The 16590-nt window shown below is 48.4% G+C and overlaps 1 protein-coding gene and 1 long non-coding RNA gene across 5 annotated transcripts in view; one reads left to right on the top strand and one right to left on the bottom strand.

The window, feature by feature from the left end:
• Positions 1 to 16590, bottom strand: part of DAAM2 (dishevelled associated activator of morphogenesis 2) — a 114250-nt gene that overhangs the window by 9590 nt on the left and 88070 nt on the right. For 3 of the 4 annotated variants that reach the window (XM_054558772.2, XM_054558773.2, XM_054558774.2), the window contains exons 14-20: positions 15804 to 16103; positions 11248 to 11355; positions 8863 to 8889; positions 7722 to 7828; positions 6555 to 6639; positions 3859 to 3965; positions 3583 to 3671 (exon numbers count right to left, since the gene is read on the bottom strand). In XM_054558772.2, coding sequence (XP_054414747.1) covers positions 3583 to 3671; positions 3859 to 3965; positions 6555 to 6639; positions 7722 to 7828; positions 8863 to 8889; positions 11248 to 11355; positions 15804 to 16103 — 823 coding nt within the window. The remainder of the gene's footprint in view (positions 1 to 3582; positions 3672 to 3858; positions 3966 to 6554; positions 6640 to 7721; positions 7829 to 8862; positions 8890 to 11247; positions 11356 to 15803; positions 16104 to 16590) is intronic. The other variant, XM_002816853.6, reaches the window with a different exon arrangement.
• Positions 3929 to 15809, top strand: LOC112133745 (uncharacterized). The gene is made up of 5 exons (XR_010140208.1): positions 3929 to 4000; positions 7689 to 7859; positions 8201 to 11367; positions 11538 to 11588; positions 12990 to 15809. It is a non-coding gene; the product is annotated as an uncharacterized LOC112133745 (long non-coding RNA).

The raw sequence follows: 16590 nt of genomic DNA, 5'->3' as shown, positions 1-16590 counted from the left end.
GATCACACCACCGCACTCCAGCCTGGGCGACAGAGTGAGGCTCCGTCTCAAAAAATAAATAAATTAATTAATTAATTAAAAAGTTGTGAAAATGAATAGTAAGGTTTGTCAGTAGCTTTTAAGTTGAACACGTACATATTCTATAACCTAAAAGCCACATTATTCTTGGTGGGTATTTGGGTTGTTTCTAGGTTTTTAAAATTCCAAATAGAATGGGTAAATTATGGTGTATTCATAAAATGGAATAAAATGCAGAGCTGAAAATGAATAACCCACTGCTACATGTAACAGTAGGGACAGCTCACAACCCTAATGTTGAGCAAAAGTCACCAGCCTAAAATTATTCATACTCTATCATTCCTTTCATATAAAGTTCAAAACAGGCCAGGCGTGGTAGCTCATGCCTACAATCCCAGCACTTTGGGAGGCCAAGGTGGGCTGATCACTTGGGCCCAGGAGTCTAAGACCAGCCTAGGCAACATGGTGAAACCCTGTCTCTACAAAAATACAAAAATTAGCCAGGCTGGCGGCATGTGCCTGTAGTGCCAGCTACTTGGGAGGCTGAGATGGGAGGATACCTTGAGCCCAGGAGGCAGAGGTTGCAGTGAGCCAAGATCACACCACTGCACTCCAGCCTGGGTGACAGGGCAGGACCCTGTCTCAAAAAGAAAATAGGTAAAAATTTTAAAAATAAAGTTCAAAACCGATAAAACTAATCTGGCAGTCAAGATGGGTTTGACCTTTAGAGAGGAGGGAGGGGGATAAAGTTTGGGAGGGGGACATGAAGAAGGCTCTGGGGGGCTGGAAGCTGTATTTCTTGACCTGGGTGTTGATTACACATGTGGTTCCCTTTTTTAATTCCTCAAGTAGGACTCTTACGATTTGTGTACTTTTCTATATGCATATTATGTTTCAAAAAAAGTTTATTTAAAAAGAATACTTGGGAAAGTTTCTGGCAATTTATATTGGTTGGGATGTTTTTTCTAAGGTTTATATGCTATTTGGAAAATCTGCAAAGGAATCCTCCTAAAAATGCGAAAATGTTGGCAAAACAGAAAATGACAAGAGTTCAAAGGAAATCAGTGTAAATGGGAAAATGCCCAGATGCAGTTCTGACATTTTAGATATATTCACAAGAATAATATATTCATGAATATATTCATAAGAATATTACATTTGCAACCATATTCATCTTGACTATATTCAGTGAATGTATTTATAATAAGAATCGGTGAATGTGGTATATTCAGCAATAAATATATTCATAAGAAGAATATATTCAAGAATTATAAGTTCATGAATATATTCATAGAAGAACTGGTAAATTTGTCAAATTTTGTGAACTGGCTTTTGGCAAATGGACTCAGAGCCCCTGCTGGGGCTAGGAGGGCAGGTGTCAACAGCTCATCACCTAGCTGGGATAGGCTAAATCTTAGCTCTTCCAGGAATACTTCCTGGGAGAACTGGAAGGAAGAATAAGAATCCCATCTTTGCACAATCCTCTTTTGTCCACTTACAGTCACACACACTGATCTGATTCTATAATACACAACTTTAGGCATATCTTTCCTATCTAGCTCTTAGAGGAAAGAGACCTATGTCTGGTCTATACAAGGACAGCAGCCATTGCTATACAGAGCAATTATTATAGAGCAGAGCTATAGAAGAGTAGCTTTCCCCAGCAGATCTTGCTATCCCAAACACATCTTACTCGGCTTAGCTTGATATCAAATGGAGACTCTTTCTTGAGTATCCACTGACTAATTCTTTTTTTTTTTTTTCTTCTTTTTTGAGACGGAGTCTCGCTCTGTTGCCCAGGCTGGAGTGCAGTGGCGCCATGTCAGCTCACTGCAAGCTCCGCCTCCTGGGTTCATGCCATTCTCCTGCCTCAGCCTCCTGAATAGCTGGGACTACAGGTGCCCACCACCACGCCCGGCTAATTTTTTTGTATTTTTTAGTAGAGATGAGGTTTCACCGTGTTAGCCAGAGTGGTCTCGATCTCCTGACCTTGTGATCTGCCCGCCTTGGCCTCCCAAAGTGCTGGGATTATAGGCGTCAGCCACCGCACCCAGCCTCCATTGACTAATTCTTAGGCTCCTGGGAGCAGGAAACTGAGATTAAACCTTTCTGGTGGCTAAGGTACTCTGGTTCCAAATCTCCAAATGGCAATTGCTCACATTTGTTCCACTGACCCAAGACATACAAATAGTTGTGCACACATGTCTTGGGCTGAACCCCTTACTTGTGCTGCATGCTCCAAAGGCAGTCTGCAGCAGGATGAAAGAAAGTTGTGAAGAAGATAAGGATTCACCCATCATCAGGGCAGGAGATATGGTCAGACCTTAGAAATAGAGAGTCACTGCTGCTCTCTTTCCCTCTTGACTGATTATCTATGCTTACCACCTGCCGGTCCCTTGCTGTATGTGTGTGTAGTGTGAAGGGGAACGAGATCTGATTACAGAAAATGTCTGCCTTAGCTCTGCATGCTCCACCCTATCCATAGACTCTCCCTGAAGCATCTCAGTGGATTTCAGGAAGGGCTGCTCTCTGGACTGGGCATCTCAGGGAGTACTAACTGGCCCTGGTGTCCAGCAGGGGGTGCCCATGCTCTGTTCTGCCCCCAGCCTGGTAACCTCAACATCCTGGAAACAGGCTTTCTTGCTCCACTCTGCTGACCCTGTCCTCCCCACAAATGAGCCTCCCAGCCTCTCCTGCTTATTGCCTCCTGAGTCCGCATGTCTCTGCCCACCGTCCTGACCTCCTGCCTCTCCTGACAACTCCACGCCCCTCCCTACTCTGCCATCAGCACAGGCAGCCCCTGGGGAGTACTAGGGGACAAGAGGGAAGGGACTGATTTTGAAGATCAGCATCTGCATTCCTACCCTGGTTCCACCACTCACCAGTGTCGTAGCCTCGGGACATTAACACAGCCCCACTTTAGAAAGGAGAGAATGGAGGCACACGGAAATTAATAATAGCACCCACCCGTGGGATTGCTGTGATGACCAAATGAGGACCAGCCAAGCAGAGTGCTTCACACAGTGCTTGGCGCATGGTTCTCATTGAACTACAAATTTCTCATCTGGAAATGGCCTGTGTTGGAGGTGTTCCTGACTCAGAAAATCAGATGCCTCTAGAAATCAGCTTGTGCAATTTCCTACTTTCTGAATGGCTCACACTTAAACTAACGTGCCCAGAAGTCTTCTATGAGCCTAGTACCTCTCAAGTAGGGTAAAGACTGATGAGCTCAGTCCCAGCCAGGCACTGTTGTAGGTGTGGCTATTATTATCTTTTCTACCTTTCCATCCCATGCTGGGGCAGATATCAACAGACGCCCCACCTTGGAGAGCTTGCATGCTGAGGCATAAGGAACATGTCACAAGGTTGGCACATGTGCTAATATAAGCAAGTGCATATTTTTATAATAATCATCATTTTACATTTTGTCTTTGACTTTTTGCTTTTGTTTTTGGATTGAGAATAAGAAAGGGGTTTCCCTCTGCCCCTGTTCACTGGCTCCCACCCACCCTGCCTTTCTCAGATGCCTCTCCACTCTAAGCCTCCTGCAACCCTCAGCTCTACCTTCCACTTTGGGCTTTGCCTCAGCCAGCCGCTCCTGGAATTTCTTCTTGAAGAAGAGGGCTTGCAGTCGCTGCTGGTAGTGGTCGATCCTGTAGACAAGGTGAGCCATATCTTGAGGTATCCCACCCCTATCCTGGCCAGCCCCAGCTCCCGGAGCCAGCTCCAGCCTCCTCTCGAGCCTGCCCACCTCCATCCCCTTCCTCTTGGCAGAGCCCCACCTGCCCCACCTGCCAGAACCCCACCTGCTCGAATCCCCGCCATGCCCACGGCCCCAACCTGCTCATTTCATAGAGGAAGCGGTCAGCACGGGCCATCCGCTCGATTTCATGCTTGTGCTCCTCCAGGAGGTCAATGTCACTCTTCTCCGGGATGAACTTGAGGAGCTGCAAAGAGCAGGTGCAAGTCACACAAGCAACTGGTGAGCAGCAGACATGGGGTGTGGGGTGCGAGAAGCTGTACTGACTTGGGTCAAGATGGGGAGGGTGCCTTGAAAGAGAGAGGCACCCTCGTGTGGACAGATTTGTTTCATCTGCCTGAAGGGGATGACAGGGCACCCAGCTCTGAAATTCTTTTTTCTTTTTTAAAATTGAGATGTAACTGATATACAGTATTTCTTTCTTTCTTTTTTTTTTTAAATAGGGTCTCACTCTGTCACTCAGGCTAGAATGCAGTGGTATGATCATAGCTCACTGCAGCCGTGACCTCCTGGGCTGAAGCAATCCTCCTACCTCAGGTCCTGAGTAGCTGGGAATAGGCATGTAGCACATACTGGGTTAATTATTTTTTATTTTTTTATTTTGTAAAGACAGGACCTCACTGTGTAGCCCTGGCTGGTCTTTACCTCCCGAGCTCAAGCAATCCTCTCACTTCAGCCTCCAAAAGTGCTGAGATTATAGGTAGGAGCCACCACATCTGGCCTAAAGTACACTATTCTTCAATGTACAGCTCAATGATTTTTCTTTCCTTTTAAACAAACTTGAGGTATAATCTACATAAAATAAAATGCACCCATTTTAAATGTGCAGTTCAGTGATTTTTGTCAAATCTCCATCCATTGAATCACCATTCAGATTAAGATAGAGAACATTTCCATCCCCCAGGAAAGTTATTTTGTATCACTTCAGTAAGCCATTCAAGTGAATATAGGCTCTCAACTGAATTCTAGGACCTTAGCCAGATTTGCCTGTCCTTGAACTCATGCTGTATTCTCTCTTTTATGTCTGACTTCTCCCCAGCATAATGTCTAAGGTTCATCCATCTCATGGTAGTTTATTTATTGCTGAGTAGGATTCTACTGTATGAATATACCACAGTCTACTTATTCACTTTCCTATTGATGGACAGTTGGGTTGTTCACAGTTCGGGGAATTTATAAATAAAGTTGCTATAAATAGAGTTGGCCCCTGAATAACACAGGGTTGAACTGTGCAGGACCACTTGTATGTGGATTTTCTTCCGCCTCTACTGTCCCTGAGACAGCAAGACCAACCATTCCTCTTCTTCCTCCTCAGCGTGAAGACAATGAGGATAAAGACCTTTATGATGATCCACTTCCACTCAATGAACAGTATCTTTTAATGATTTTCTCTCTTTTTTTTTTTCTTTTTTTGATGGAGTCTCACTCTGTTGCCCAGGCTGGAGTGCAATGGCACCATCTCAGCTCACTGCAACCTCCGCCTCCTGGGTTCAAGTGATTCTCCTGCCTCAGCCTCCCAAGTAGCTGGGACTACAGGCACACGCCATCACACCTGGCTAATTTTTGTATTTTTAGTAAAGATAGGGTTTCACCATGCTGGCCAGGCTGGTCTTGAACTCCTGACCTCAAGTAATTTGTCCGCCTCAACCTCCCAAAGTGCTGGGATTACAGGCATGAGCCACCGTGCCCAGACTTCCTTCTAATAATTTTGTTAATAACGTTTTCTTTTCTCTAAGCTTACTGTGTTATAAAAATACAGAATACATATAACATAAAAATATGTGTTAATTGGTTGTTTATCTTATCAGTTAGGCTTCTGGTCAACAGTAGGCAATTAGTGGCTAAGTTGTTGGGAAGTCAGAAGTTATATGTGGATTTTTGACTGCGTGGAGGGTCAGTGCCTCCAGCCCCCACATTATTAAGGGTCAACTATATTCCTGTGTATTTATTTTAGTCAGTATTTGTACTCGTTTCCCTGGAGTTATACCTAAAAGTGGGATTACTAGGCAATAGGGCGGGTGTATGTTTAGCTGTAGAGTGCACTTCCAAGTAGTTTTCCAAAATAATTGTGCCAGATGAGAATTCCAATTGCTTCACATCCTCGCCAGCACATGCCATTGTCAGTCTTTTTAATTTTAGCTACTCTAGTGGGTGTATGGTGCCCCCTTATTGTGTTTGACTGTATTTCTCTGATAACTAATCATATTGAACACCTTTTCATATGCTTATTGTCTATTTGGAAATCCTCTTTCATGAAGCACCCCTTCAAGTCTTTTGCTCATTTTTAAGTTGATTTCATCATTTTCTCATTGATTTGTAGAGTTCTTTGTTCTGAATATGATCTTTGTTATATGTATGTATAGCAAATATCTTCTTCTAAGGTTTGTCTTCTTTTCATTCAGTAACCATGCCCTTGATGAACAGAAGTTCTTAATTGTAATGAAGTCCAATTGATGATGTTTCTTAGTGTGTGTGTTTTCTAGGTTTCCCAAAGGATCCAAAAAACTGACAGGGAAGAGATTTGGGGAAGATATCACTATTCCTCATCTGACTTTGCCTTGGAGTCAGATGGGAGAACGACTCCTGGAGAACACTTAGCCTTTTCCGGCTTTCCCCGAGAAAGGCTGGCCCAGGGAGGCTTCTAGAAACCTTCTCCCTAACTCTTCCAGCCTGATTTCTCCTTGACCCAAGAATTGCAGCCTCTCTGGGGGCTGTTGGGAAGGAGCATGGCTGCCCCCTGGGTTCAGTTCCCCTTCCTTCCCATGAGGGTCCTCACCTGCTCCAGCATGTCCTTAGCGAGGTCCTCCTGCTCATCCATCTTCAAGATGGCCTGCCGGATCTCCTCGTTAGAAAGCTTCAACCTAAGGCAAAACCCCACCTCAATCCAGGACAGTCCTCAAACCTTCTTCTCCAAAAGGTATCACCTCTGCCTTCCCTCATTCCCTAACAGGACTTGGGAATATATTTAATAGTATTCCCCCCACACCTCCTCTACAAAGCCTTCGTAGACTAGACTAGTATGATTCAGTCCATAAACTTGATAATGAGCATTTTAGTGTCAAAATAGAGACGTGAGGGTCTCTGTTCTCTTGATAATCCATCAGAGCTGATGGGGCATTTGGGAGTAAAAGAGATGTCTTCAATGTAGACCAAAGGGACAGGGCAAAGGGTTCCTGATCCTTCTCCTCCTCATGCCTAAAAAATGCACAGCATCTCCACAGGAGGACAGGATTATCGGCAAGCCACTAAGAGGGCAATTTCCTGCTGCCTTCATTCTCAGAACACAGAATCGCTCTCAGTCTTCTGACAGCGCCTTAGCTCCCACACAGCTGTCCCAATCAGTCTTGCTGTCTGGGAGAGGGAGAAGCCACACACCCCCATAGCCCTTCCCTGTCCCCTCCACATGCACCCCCATTAGGAACCCTAGGGATTCAGAACTCTTTCCACCATCAAGTGGGGGAAACTGAGGCCTGGGGGCTTGTGAGAAGAAAGGGAGGAGGATGTCTCAGAGGCGGCTGGGGCAGCACTAAGAATAGTATGGGAGGTGGTGCCCTCTGACCCTGGCTCAGGCAGGAGGCCCCCCGTACAGAAGCTGTGCTGTTAGTGCAGATACTGCCCTGTTTGTTCGGCAGCCGCGGGAAATGCTTAGGGGCTGAGATCATGCTGCTCCATGGCCTGAGCCAAGCGAGGCCCTCCGTGGGCTTAGAGCAACTCAGCTGCCAGACGCTGACCAGGCTGGGCAAGGGCCTCGTGACTGGGCAGTTTCCTGCCTGCAGAGCCCCAAACTGCTGCTCAAGGCAGGTTCCCAGGAGACAGTTCCAGATCAATGCCTGCCCTTCCCAGCGGACAGCAGAAAGGCAGGGGCCCGAGACTGCCACCACTCCATTCTTCCACCCCCTTTGTCCCCCAGGCATCCAACTCAACCACCTTCTTTTGCACATACTTGGAAAGAAGGATGATGCAGTTTTGGGCCCTCCGGCCATCAATGACCGACAGCTCTTTGACCTTGCGGGAAGCCAGGTAGATGTCCTCAGTGGAGCCCAGCTCTTTCTGCAACCAACAAGTCAAGTGGACAGTTGAGGTGTGTGTTCCCTAATCCTCCTCTTACCCACCCCGCAAGAGCCACCTCCTACCAATCCAGGAATGCTCCTGGTGTGAGGGGAAGGGGGAAGAAAAAGACAGGAGACAGAGGAGGGTGGCTAATAGCTAACTTTAAGAGAAGGTATCTGGGACTTTTCCATAGGCTCCAATGGGTTGGGGAAGGACACTGAGGAGCCCCTCTACCTATTTTTTTTTTTCAGAAATTTTCTTTAGAAATTATCCACTCTGGGCAACGAGGGAAGGGGCTATGCCAGTGGGTCAGGGTATGACTGATCCCTGTGGCTTTGGGCAATGTGACATAACCTACCATGTCTCCCACAGAATCAACTCCCACTCCCACTGCCCAACCCAGAGGCCCTCCTCAGGCTTATGCTGAGAACCTGGTTGCAAACCCCCCTAGGGAACAGTTGCTGACTCCTAGGGACTTCAGGCACAGCCCAAGATGCCCAGGGTAGAGAGCATCCACAAGTTCAGAGGTATGGAAACTGAGGCAGAACTCTCTCCTCTGAGTCCCAGCAGGCAGATTCCAGAGAAATCATTGATCCCGCCCCACTCCTTCTCTTGGGCCCCTGGCGAGGTAGACAGGAGGCTGTCTAGTGTGCTGTTCTTCCTCTGGGAGGTCCCTCTTGCACAACTTCAGGGGCCGCCTCGCATGGTTATCTTTGTGAATTGTGTCATGCCTACCCTGTGTGTCCTTACAGGAAAGGCTCTCCTTTGGCCTGGTGGGTAAGACAGCAGACCTAGAAGCCTTCTCCTCATTCCAGGAGACATTGACCTCCACTGCTGCCAGGGGTCTATTTGATTACCTCCCTCCGCTACATTTCTTCTTTCTCTTTGGGGGCCCTCTCCCATACTACCCTGTATGAATGGGGAATAAGGTAGAAAGTGGAATGGACAAGTCCTCTCTGTCAGGCCCAGTACAGAGCAGCAGCCCGGGACAGCAGTTAAAAGTTGGAGTGGTCAGAGCCCCGAGAGTAACTCACCTGCTGAGAAGGATTAGTTATCAGCTCCTAGGCAGCAGCCACAGCCAACAGAGAATTAAACATGCACAACATTAGCCAAGACATTTGGGGACCCAGAAATAGCATGACAGACACGGGGATCCCTCAGCATCTACACTGTCCACTTCATCCCAGTGAGACCCATGGTTGTAGACAGGCACCCATAAGTGGCACTAGACAGGAGCTGCTTCTAGCAGACATGCACTCACGGAGAAGCCAAACGAAGCGGAGATCAGGCAGTTCCTCCCATCTGCCCAGTGCGACCACCACTCCCCAGTCAGGGCAGACCAAACCCCTGAGTTCTCCCACCCCAGGCTTTGCTGCCTGTTCTTCCTTTTCCTCTGCTGAAAACCTGCGGAGAGGGTGGAGGACATTCCTCCATCCTGGGATGAGTTCACCTTTCTAACTAGGGGAGGAGTCACAAATGAACTCGATCTGGAAGCTCCAGAAAGTTGTGTTTATTGAGGCAGAGAAAAGCAAGTGTCCTTGAATTTGCTCACTGCCCCTCATCTGTCCTTTGATGTGCAAGGGGAACTGAAGAGGCACAGCCCGCACCTCTGTTCTCCCTGATGCTGATGGAGTGGAAGCTACCAACTCAAAACCTGCATGGGGCACAGAGAAGACCATGACTCCCAGGACCTCCCCTGCCCCACAACCGAGAGAAGAGGCAACAAGGTTAATACAGCCTCCAGGATCTCTCCAGTCCTGCTGCTGGGATTTCGGTCCCAGAGACTAGACGGCCCACTGAGTGAGGGGAGGCAGGTGACTGGACTGTGTGGGCTCAGAGAGGTGAAGGGGACAGGACAGGGGGTCTTTCAGTCTTAACTTTTCTCAACTCACCAAGCTGGGAGGCCCCAAACCCAGTTTGTACAAAATCCATAACCTTCTTTCCTGACTGGCCCCATCCCAGCCTCACGTCAGGGCCCTGGAGCCTAGGTAAGCTGTGCCAGAGCCCTGTCCTGCAGAAAGATTCTCAAATGAGGAGGTGGCCTGTGATCACCAAGCCTGGTACGCTTGCCACACACTCCTCTGTCCTCAGCCCCACTCGTGGAGAATTGGCTCACAGGAACCAGTGCTCATAAGAGTTCCTTTCAGCTCTAGCAGCCTTAGCTGCCAGCCTGACATGGGCATGGGGTTAAAAATGTCTCCTGGAATTAGGGGTAGAGAATCCGATGCTGTGGGCACCCACATTTAAATTAAATAAACAATCATCCGGCCAGAGCCCTAGGAGCGGCTGCATGTGTCCTCGGTCATCCACAGATCAGGGCTGGGCAGAAAGTGAGCTACGGCACCCTCACCAGCTCAGTGGGGAGCCAGGCCACAACAGCCAGCCATTGCCAGGACCCACTCATTGGCACCCAGGGAAAGCCTCAAGACTGAGGTCCTAGGCTAAGTAAAGAAAACAAGGAAGATGGTAGCCCAGCCCCAAGAGGGAGAAGTCCCTCTGGGGCGGGCCAGAGAGAAAGCAATTCCCTGAGGCTTCTAAGCTGGTCATTCCCCAAATGGACTTAGAGGGAAGGCCCCCAGCTGCTAGTTACCATGCGGATTCCTGGGCCCCAACTCATCTCCTGAATCACATTCGAGGATGAGGTCTGAGAAGCAACCCTTTTGGCAATCCCCACAGGTACTCGGCACAGTTTCAGATTCCCACCTCAGGAACACCCTGCGCTCTGCCACCAACTCATCCCCTACTTTCTCTGTGACTGGAAGACCAGACTTGCTGGTAGCCACCTGCACATAGAGCCTTGAGAGCAATATCCAACGCCTCCCCGGGCCTTCCCAGGCCCAGCCCCAGACTCAGCCTCAGCCCCCTGAGTGACATGGAGCAGCACCTTCTGCCTTCCTTGCAAGGCAGCATCCCCTGCTCGGTCTCATAGAGGTGTTGACAGACAAAATGTGGTGGAAAAGTGGTTTGAGAAGTTATTATGCCTTCTAAGCCTAGTCCCTAAATCCTGGGCCAAAGACAGCAAGGGTCCACAGTGGTCAGGCCTTGCGACTCTACCTCCGATGCTCCAAGATGGAAGAGAGAAATGGACAAAACACCATTTTAATACTTGGTGTATAAATATGAACCATAATACAAGGATGTTTCCCCCTATGGTCTGTGCACCTCTACTTCATACCTACATCCTCAGCAAGAATAAAATCATCACCTTATAAAGAATAAAATCATTCAGTATACATGTGAGGAAGGAAGGAAAGAAGGAAGGTAAGGGGAAGGGGAAGAGGGAGGAACGGAAGGAAGGAAAGGAAAGGAAAGGCAGGCAGGCAGAAAGGAAAGGAAGGCAGGCAGGCAGAAAGAAAAGGAGAAGCTGAGGTTTGGATTCAAGGGTATGGTCCAAGAGGCCAGAGGGTATGGGGTCTTACCTGGTGCCTCTGGTAGGCTGAAAACATTTTTTCAAAATCCTCTAGGTCCAGAATCCGAAATACCTGCATGTCATCAATCTCATTCCATACGGTGCCAGGGACACGCTCCTAAGATTCAGGGTAGGGAGAAGATCCCATGGTTGGCCCAACTCCGTCATGAAGATGCCCCATGCCTCCCTAACCCCACTTATCTCCCAACTGCAAATACTAAGACGACCAGGATTTCAGACCTTCAGAAGGCAGTCGGTTGCTCCCCTCAACCTCCAACTCTCTTGAATACTCTGCTCCAGGGTAGAGGCCAGAGACAACCCCCTTCTCCTCCCTTGTGCATGGAGCCACATGTAAGCATGTTCTAGAAATCATGGGGGGTGCTGGGGGGATGGGTAGGCAGTAGGAAAGGGGGTGCACCTCACTTTTTCCAAAAGCAAAGTCAGAAGCTGCACTCTCAGGGTACTTCACACAGGCCCACTCCCCCTAAAGGGCAGGGTACCTGGGAGTCACTCCTGTCCTTGGCTGCCATCATTGGAAGATTAAAGCCATACATATTTTGGATCCTCAAAGCTGCAGCATGGACTGTATTTATGTATCTCAGATGGTTTTCTTTCCTAAGGGTCTTCCTCCCACTTTCCCAGATTCTCAGAAAGTGGACAAATACCAAAGTTTGGGACCTGGCACCTGTAGTGACACTGCTGAGACCAGAAAGACTCTGCCACAATTTCCCTTTGGTCAGACCCAGGGAAGGTGTTACCATCCTTTACAACTGGGATATGTCCAGGGTTTTACATTCCAAGGTCTCTCCATTTAGGCCTTGCCCCATCTCTGTATAGGACCCTTGCACTAGGGTCTGGATCCTGACTGTTAGTCAAGCCAAAAAAAAAAGCCCTAGCAGTCTTGTAGCACCCTGCTGATGGTCCAGAGCACAGCCAGCCAAGCTCCTGACAGGGTGTTCTAACCATCTCCTCTCAGGAATCCCCACCTCATCTAGAGCTTTGCTGTCCTTCAGCATAGAATCTCTCTGCCTTCCTCTACCTAGAGCGCAGCTGGGGAACCTTGTTTAATGCCTCCTCTTCTCCCTACAACTCTCCCTCAGAAAGACTTGGAGAGAGAAACATACCTTTCACTCACTGTTATTTTCTTAAACTCTGGAAAGGGGAGGCTAGGCCAGAGTCAGGGGGTGGGGACATTCCTGTGGCCTTCTGAAGGCCAGGGACCCTCTTGTGGAATGCTGGCTGGGAAGCTTGGAGCAGCAAGGGATACAGGCAGCTGGCCAACCCCAACACAGATGCATTCTTTTCATGGCAGAAACAACCACTGTGTATGAGTGTATGAGTGTGTGTGTGTGTGTGTGTGTGTGCACGCACGCTCACAGAAGCACATGTGGGATAGGGGAAGGAACTAGGAGAGGAGTCGGGCTTCTGGAAAGGGGTGTGGGAGGCAGAGAGATGAGAAGGGAATGGAATCAGCGAAGGCAGGGACGGAGCTGGCTGAAGCAGTGTGCAGCCAGAGTCTAATCTGCAGGGAGGCCTCCCTCTGCAGCTAGGACCAACGTGGAGGTAGGGGAGAGAGAAGCCTGCGGAGGTAAAGCTCCCCATCCTTCTCTATTCTTGGTGAGGCCGGGGTGAGAAGAAACGGGCTGGAGCGAGAGAGCTGGCTGCTTCACACTGGAAGAATTTCCCATGAGACAGCTGACTAAGCTCGGGCTCTTTCTCTCTCTCTTTCACTTCTTCCCAAACACTGCCCAGCCCACCCCCAGCTTCCAGCATCTGCCAGAAGGACTTGAAGCTGTTCAAGGAGGTATAACTGAGGTCTGGAGCCAGAGAGCAGTAGGTCTGGAGCCAGAGAGCGGTAAGTCTGTTCCTAATATTCCCTACATGTTGACACCCACCGCGTCGCCCTGATGTGCCCACCTTGCATAATTCTCAAATTTAATTTTCCCACCACTCTGGCCAAGAGCCCATCATCTCTAGTCTAGAGTCCTGGGACTTCTGCCCGCTGGAGATATCCTTCACATGCCAGGGAAAGCTTTCTCAAAAGCATGTTTCGTTATGTTTCCCCCATGGTGCACTGCCTTTGGGGTCAGGCGGGCCTAGCTGGCTGACGCTCCCAGCCCTGCCATTTTGTGGGACTGTGGGAAGACGGAGGGATGAGATTTTTCTCCCATGTCACATAAAAGGAAACTGAGTCTCCATGATGTTTTTTTACCTCACCGAGTTGATGTGAGAATTAAGTGAGATAACATACTTCAAACATACATGGTAGGGCCACTAATAATAATCTATTTATTATATGAAGACTTTCTATATGTCAGTCACTATTCCAAGTACTTTGTATGTAGGAAGTCAACTAATCCTCACAGCAATCTCTTTTTTTTTCGAGACAGAGTCTTGCTCTGTTGCCCAGGTGGAGTGCAGCATGTAGCAGTGCAATCTTGGTTCACTACAACCTCCGCCCCCCAGGTTTAATTCTCCTGCCTCAGCCTCCAGAGTAGCTGGGATTACAGGCGTGCACCACCACACCTGGCTAATTTTTGTATTTTTAGTAAAATGGGGTTTCACCATGTTGGCCAGTCTGGTCTCGAACTCCTGACCTTGTGATCTGCCTGCCTTGGTCTCCCCAAGTGCTGGGATTACAGGCGTGAGCCACCGCACCCAGCTGCAATCTCTTGAGATGGACATTATTATTGCCCCACTTACAGATCAGGAACCTGAAGTCCAAATGATTCCATAACCTGCCCGTCACACAATTAAAAGCTTGGCATTGGGGTGATAAGTTCTCAAATGTTATTCAAAGACCTTTCACCTTGCCCTGCTTCTCCAAATGTCCCCCACTGTCTATTCCAACAAACCCACACTCTCCAGTCTAGAAATGAAACTCTGGCCTGCTCTGGGCCCCTGGGCAATCTGTATAGACCTTACTATTACTGGACCTAGAGAAGCTCCTGAGCACACAGCTTCATTTGATGAAAATGTTGCAAAAATATTACTTGCTTTGGCTGTCTTCCTTCATCATTGATGTGCATAACTTTTTATTACATCTTTAAAATCTTACATTATAAATTTTGACAATAGGAGACAGAATGTTATTTCTCTTTTTACCACAATACAAAATGTTATTTTCTGACCGTGAACAATGAACCTTTCTGCACGTTCTGCAGAGTGGTTGGCCTGCTCATGTGCAGTTTGTCTTTCTGGCTCACCTCATGGCCACAGAGCACCCACAGGGCACAACTGTGCAGTGCACCTGTCACCAACCTCAACAATCTTGCTTTGAATGCTGCTAACAGGTGGCTCTAAAGCGTAAGTAACTCAGATTGGAGATGTTATCAGAGGCCCAGGAAACTACAAATGGGCTGTGTTCATGCTTCATCTTTCCACCTAGATTATAAAGCCAGAGGCAGAGGGAATTTTCGAGATCATCTCACACATGAGCAAACTGAGTTACAGACAAGTTGAGTGATTTACAGAGGTTGTACCACTAAAGCTACACCTGGTTTGGTTAGAACCTCACCCTTAACTCATCCCAGGCTCTCTAGGTGTTTCTTTGAACACGTTTCCTAATTTGGCAGATCCTAAGATCTGAGAGGACAATGTCATTTTATTACTATCCATCATAGCCCCCAGCACAAAGCTTTACAAAAACAGACCTCAGATTGACAGGCTAGCTGGTCTACCATTAGGAGAAGACCCCTAGCAGATAGCTGACCACCTACTTAGCAATCTCACATCTCTTCCCACTTGACTCTGAATTTGAGCTCACTGAAGCTCAAACACAATGGTACAGTTATGAGTTCCCCAAGAGTTAGTCCAACAGGCCCATAGGATAAAGGTCAGTGTGGAATCCATTCATCCCAGCTTCAAATCCCAGGGAGCCAACCTAACGGAAACCAGTTACCATGCAGGTCTTTACCTCAAGGACAAAGCTCCTAGAACTGGCCTTCAATTGCTAGAGGTCTAATGCAACCAAGGGCATCTCTACTCTATGCTCATGAGAGTCCCATAGAGGAATCAACCCCTACCTGTGGTTCTGGGATTGGTGATTATTAGTGGATAATACTCATGAGGATCTCTCACTGCTGGTCCAGACATGAGGCCAGTGTGTGCAACTTGCCCCAGGAAGATGCCAAAATAGCTATGTCTTGCCATCAAACTCTTTAGTCCTTTGTATACATTGCCCTGATCTTTACCAAAACCTAGATGCTGGCCCAAGCTCTTTGCTTATTTTTCCATCCTTTCCTTCAAATGGACCCTGTCCTTGAATTCTACTCAGTGTTTGTCTTGCCTGTGACTCCATTAACCCTGGGCAAACACAAATTCCATTTGTAGATGACTTTGTCAACGTGAGCATTGCCCCATGTCAAGCGTCTCTCCCAGGGTAGGTGTTCTGACTGTGAGCTGCCTGGCACAGCAAATCCACTTTGTACATCCACATGACTGCCCTTACCCCCCACCAAAGAAAGGACCCGGAGTGGAGATCTACAAACAAGGGGCGGGCGGTCCCTGAGGCTGACTGCCCTGCTGTAGAAGAATGGGCCCACCAGCCCCTTCCCAGATGCTCACCTCATTCAGCTTCACCCAGTTGAAGGACTTCAGTGGGTGAGAAGGCTGTGGGACACGCTTTTTCCTGAGTGGGACGTCACTGCTGGGGTAGGGGTCCTGAGGGAGGGGCAGGCCCATGCCGAGGCAAGGTGGGGCACCTGGGGGAGTCGGGGGTCCCCCAGGAGGAAGGGGTGGTGGTGGGGGAGGGGGACAACAGGCGAAGGGCAGAGGAGGAGGGGGTGGAGGCAGGTCATTGGTTGTCATTGAGGAAGACAAGGTGAGTGGGCCCCCAGGGGGTGGTGGGGAAGATACAGGGCCTGTCTGTGAGGAAACAGAAAAATTGCAAGGACAAAGCCATCAGCACCAATGCCATTCAGGTCTCCCACCATGATTCCTCTCCTTACTCCTAGTTTATTTCTATACTAGACCCCAAATCCTACCCTTATCTTCTACACACATTTGGCCCCATTTTCTCTCTCTGCATCCAAACATCTAACACATGCAAACACACACACACCACCACCACAGACAGACACACACAAGTCATGCACATGGACACTGGACAATCAGAGTCATAGCCATCACAATGCAACAGCAGGATTGATCTATGCAGTTGTGTAGGTTACTGACTGCACAAGGTCTCCAGCTGAGAGAGGGAAGTGGATCCAATTCCAGCTGCACTCTGCTGTCCAAGGTGTGCTTCCTGGGACAGTGTCACCCAGAGGAAGGTACATTATTTTTCTAACACAAAGATGCCACCTGTACAGCCTCAAGGTCTCTTCTATCCTGGCCCAAGGTCTCCATCTCT

Source organism: Pongo abelii, chromosome 5 (assembly GCF_028885655.2).
Source record: "Pongo abelii isolate AG06213 chromosome 5, NHGRI_mPonAbe1-v2.0_pri, whole genome shotgun sequence".
In the NCBI taxonomy this organism is placed as follows: Eukaryota; Metazoa; Chordata; class Mammalia; order Primates; family Hominidae; genus Pongo; species Pongo abelii.
Note: the sequence above shows the minus strand (reverse complement) of the source record. Positions and strands in the feature narration are given on the sequence as shown.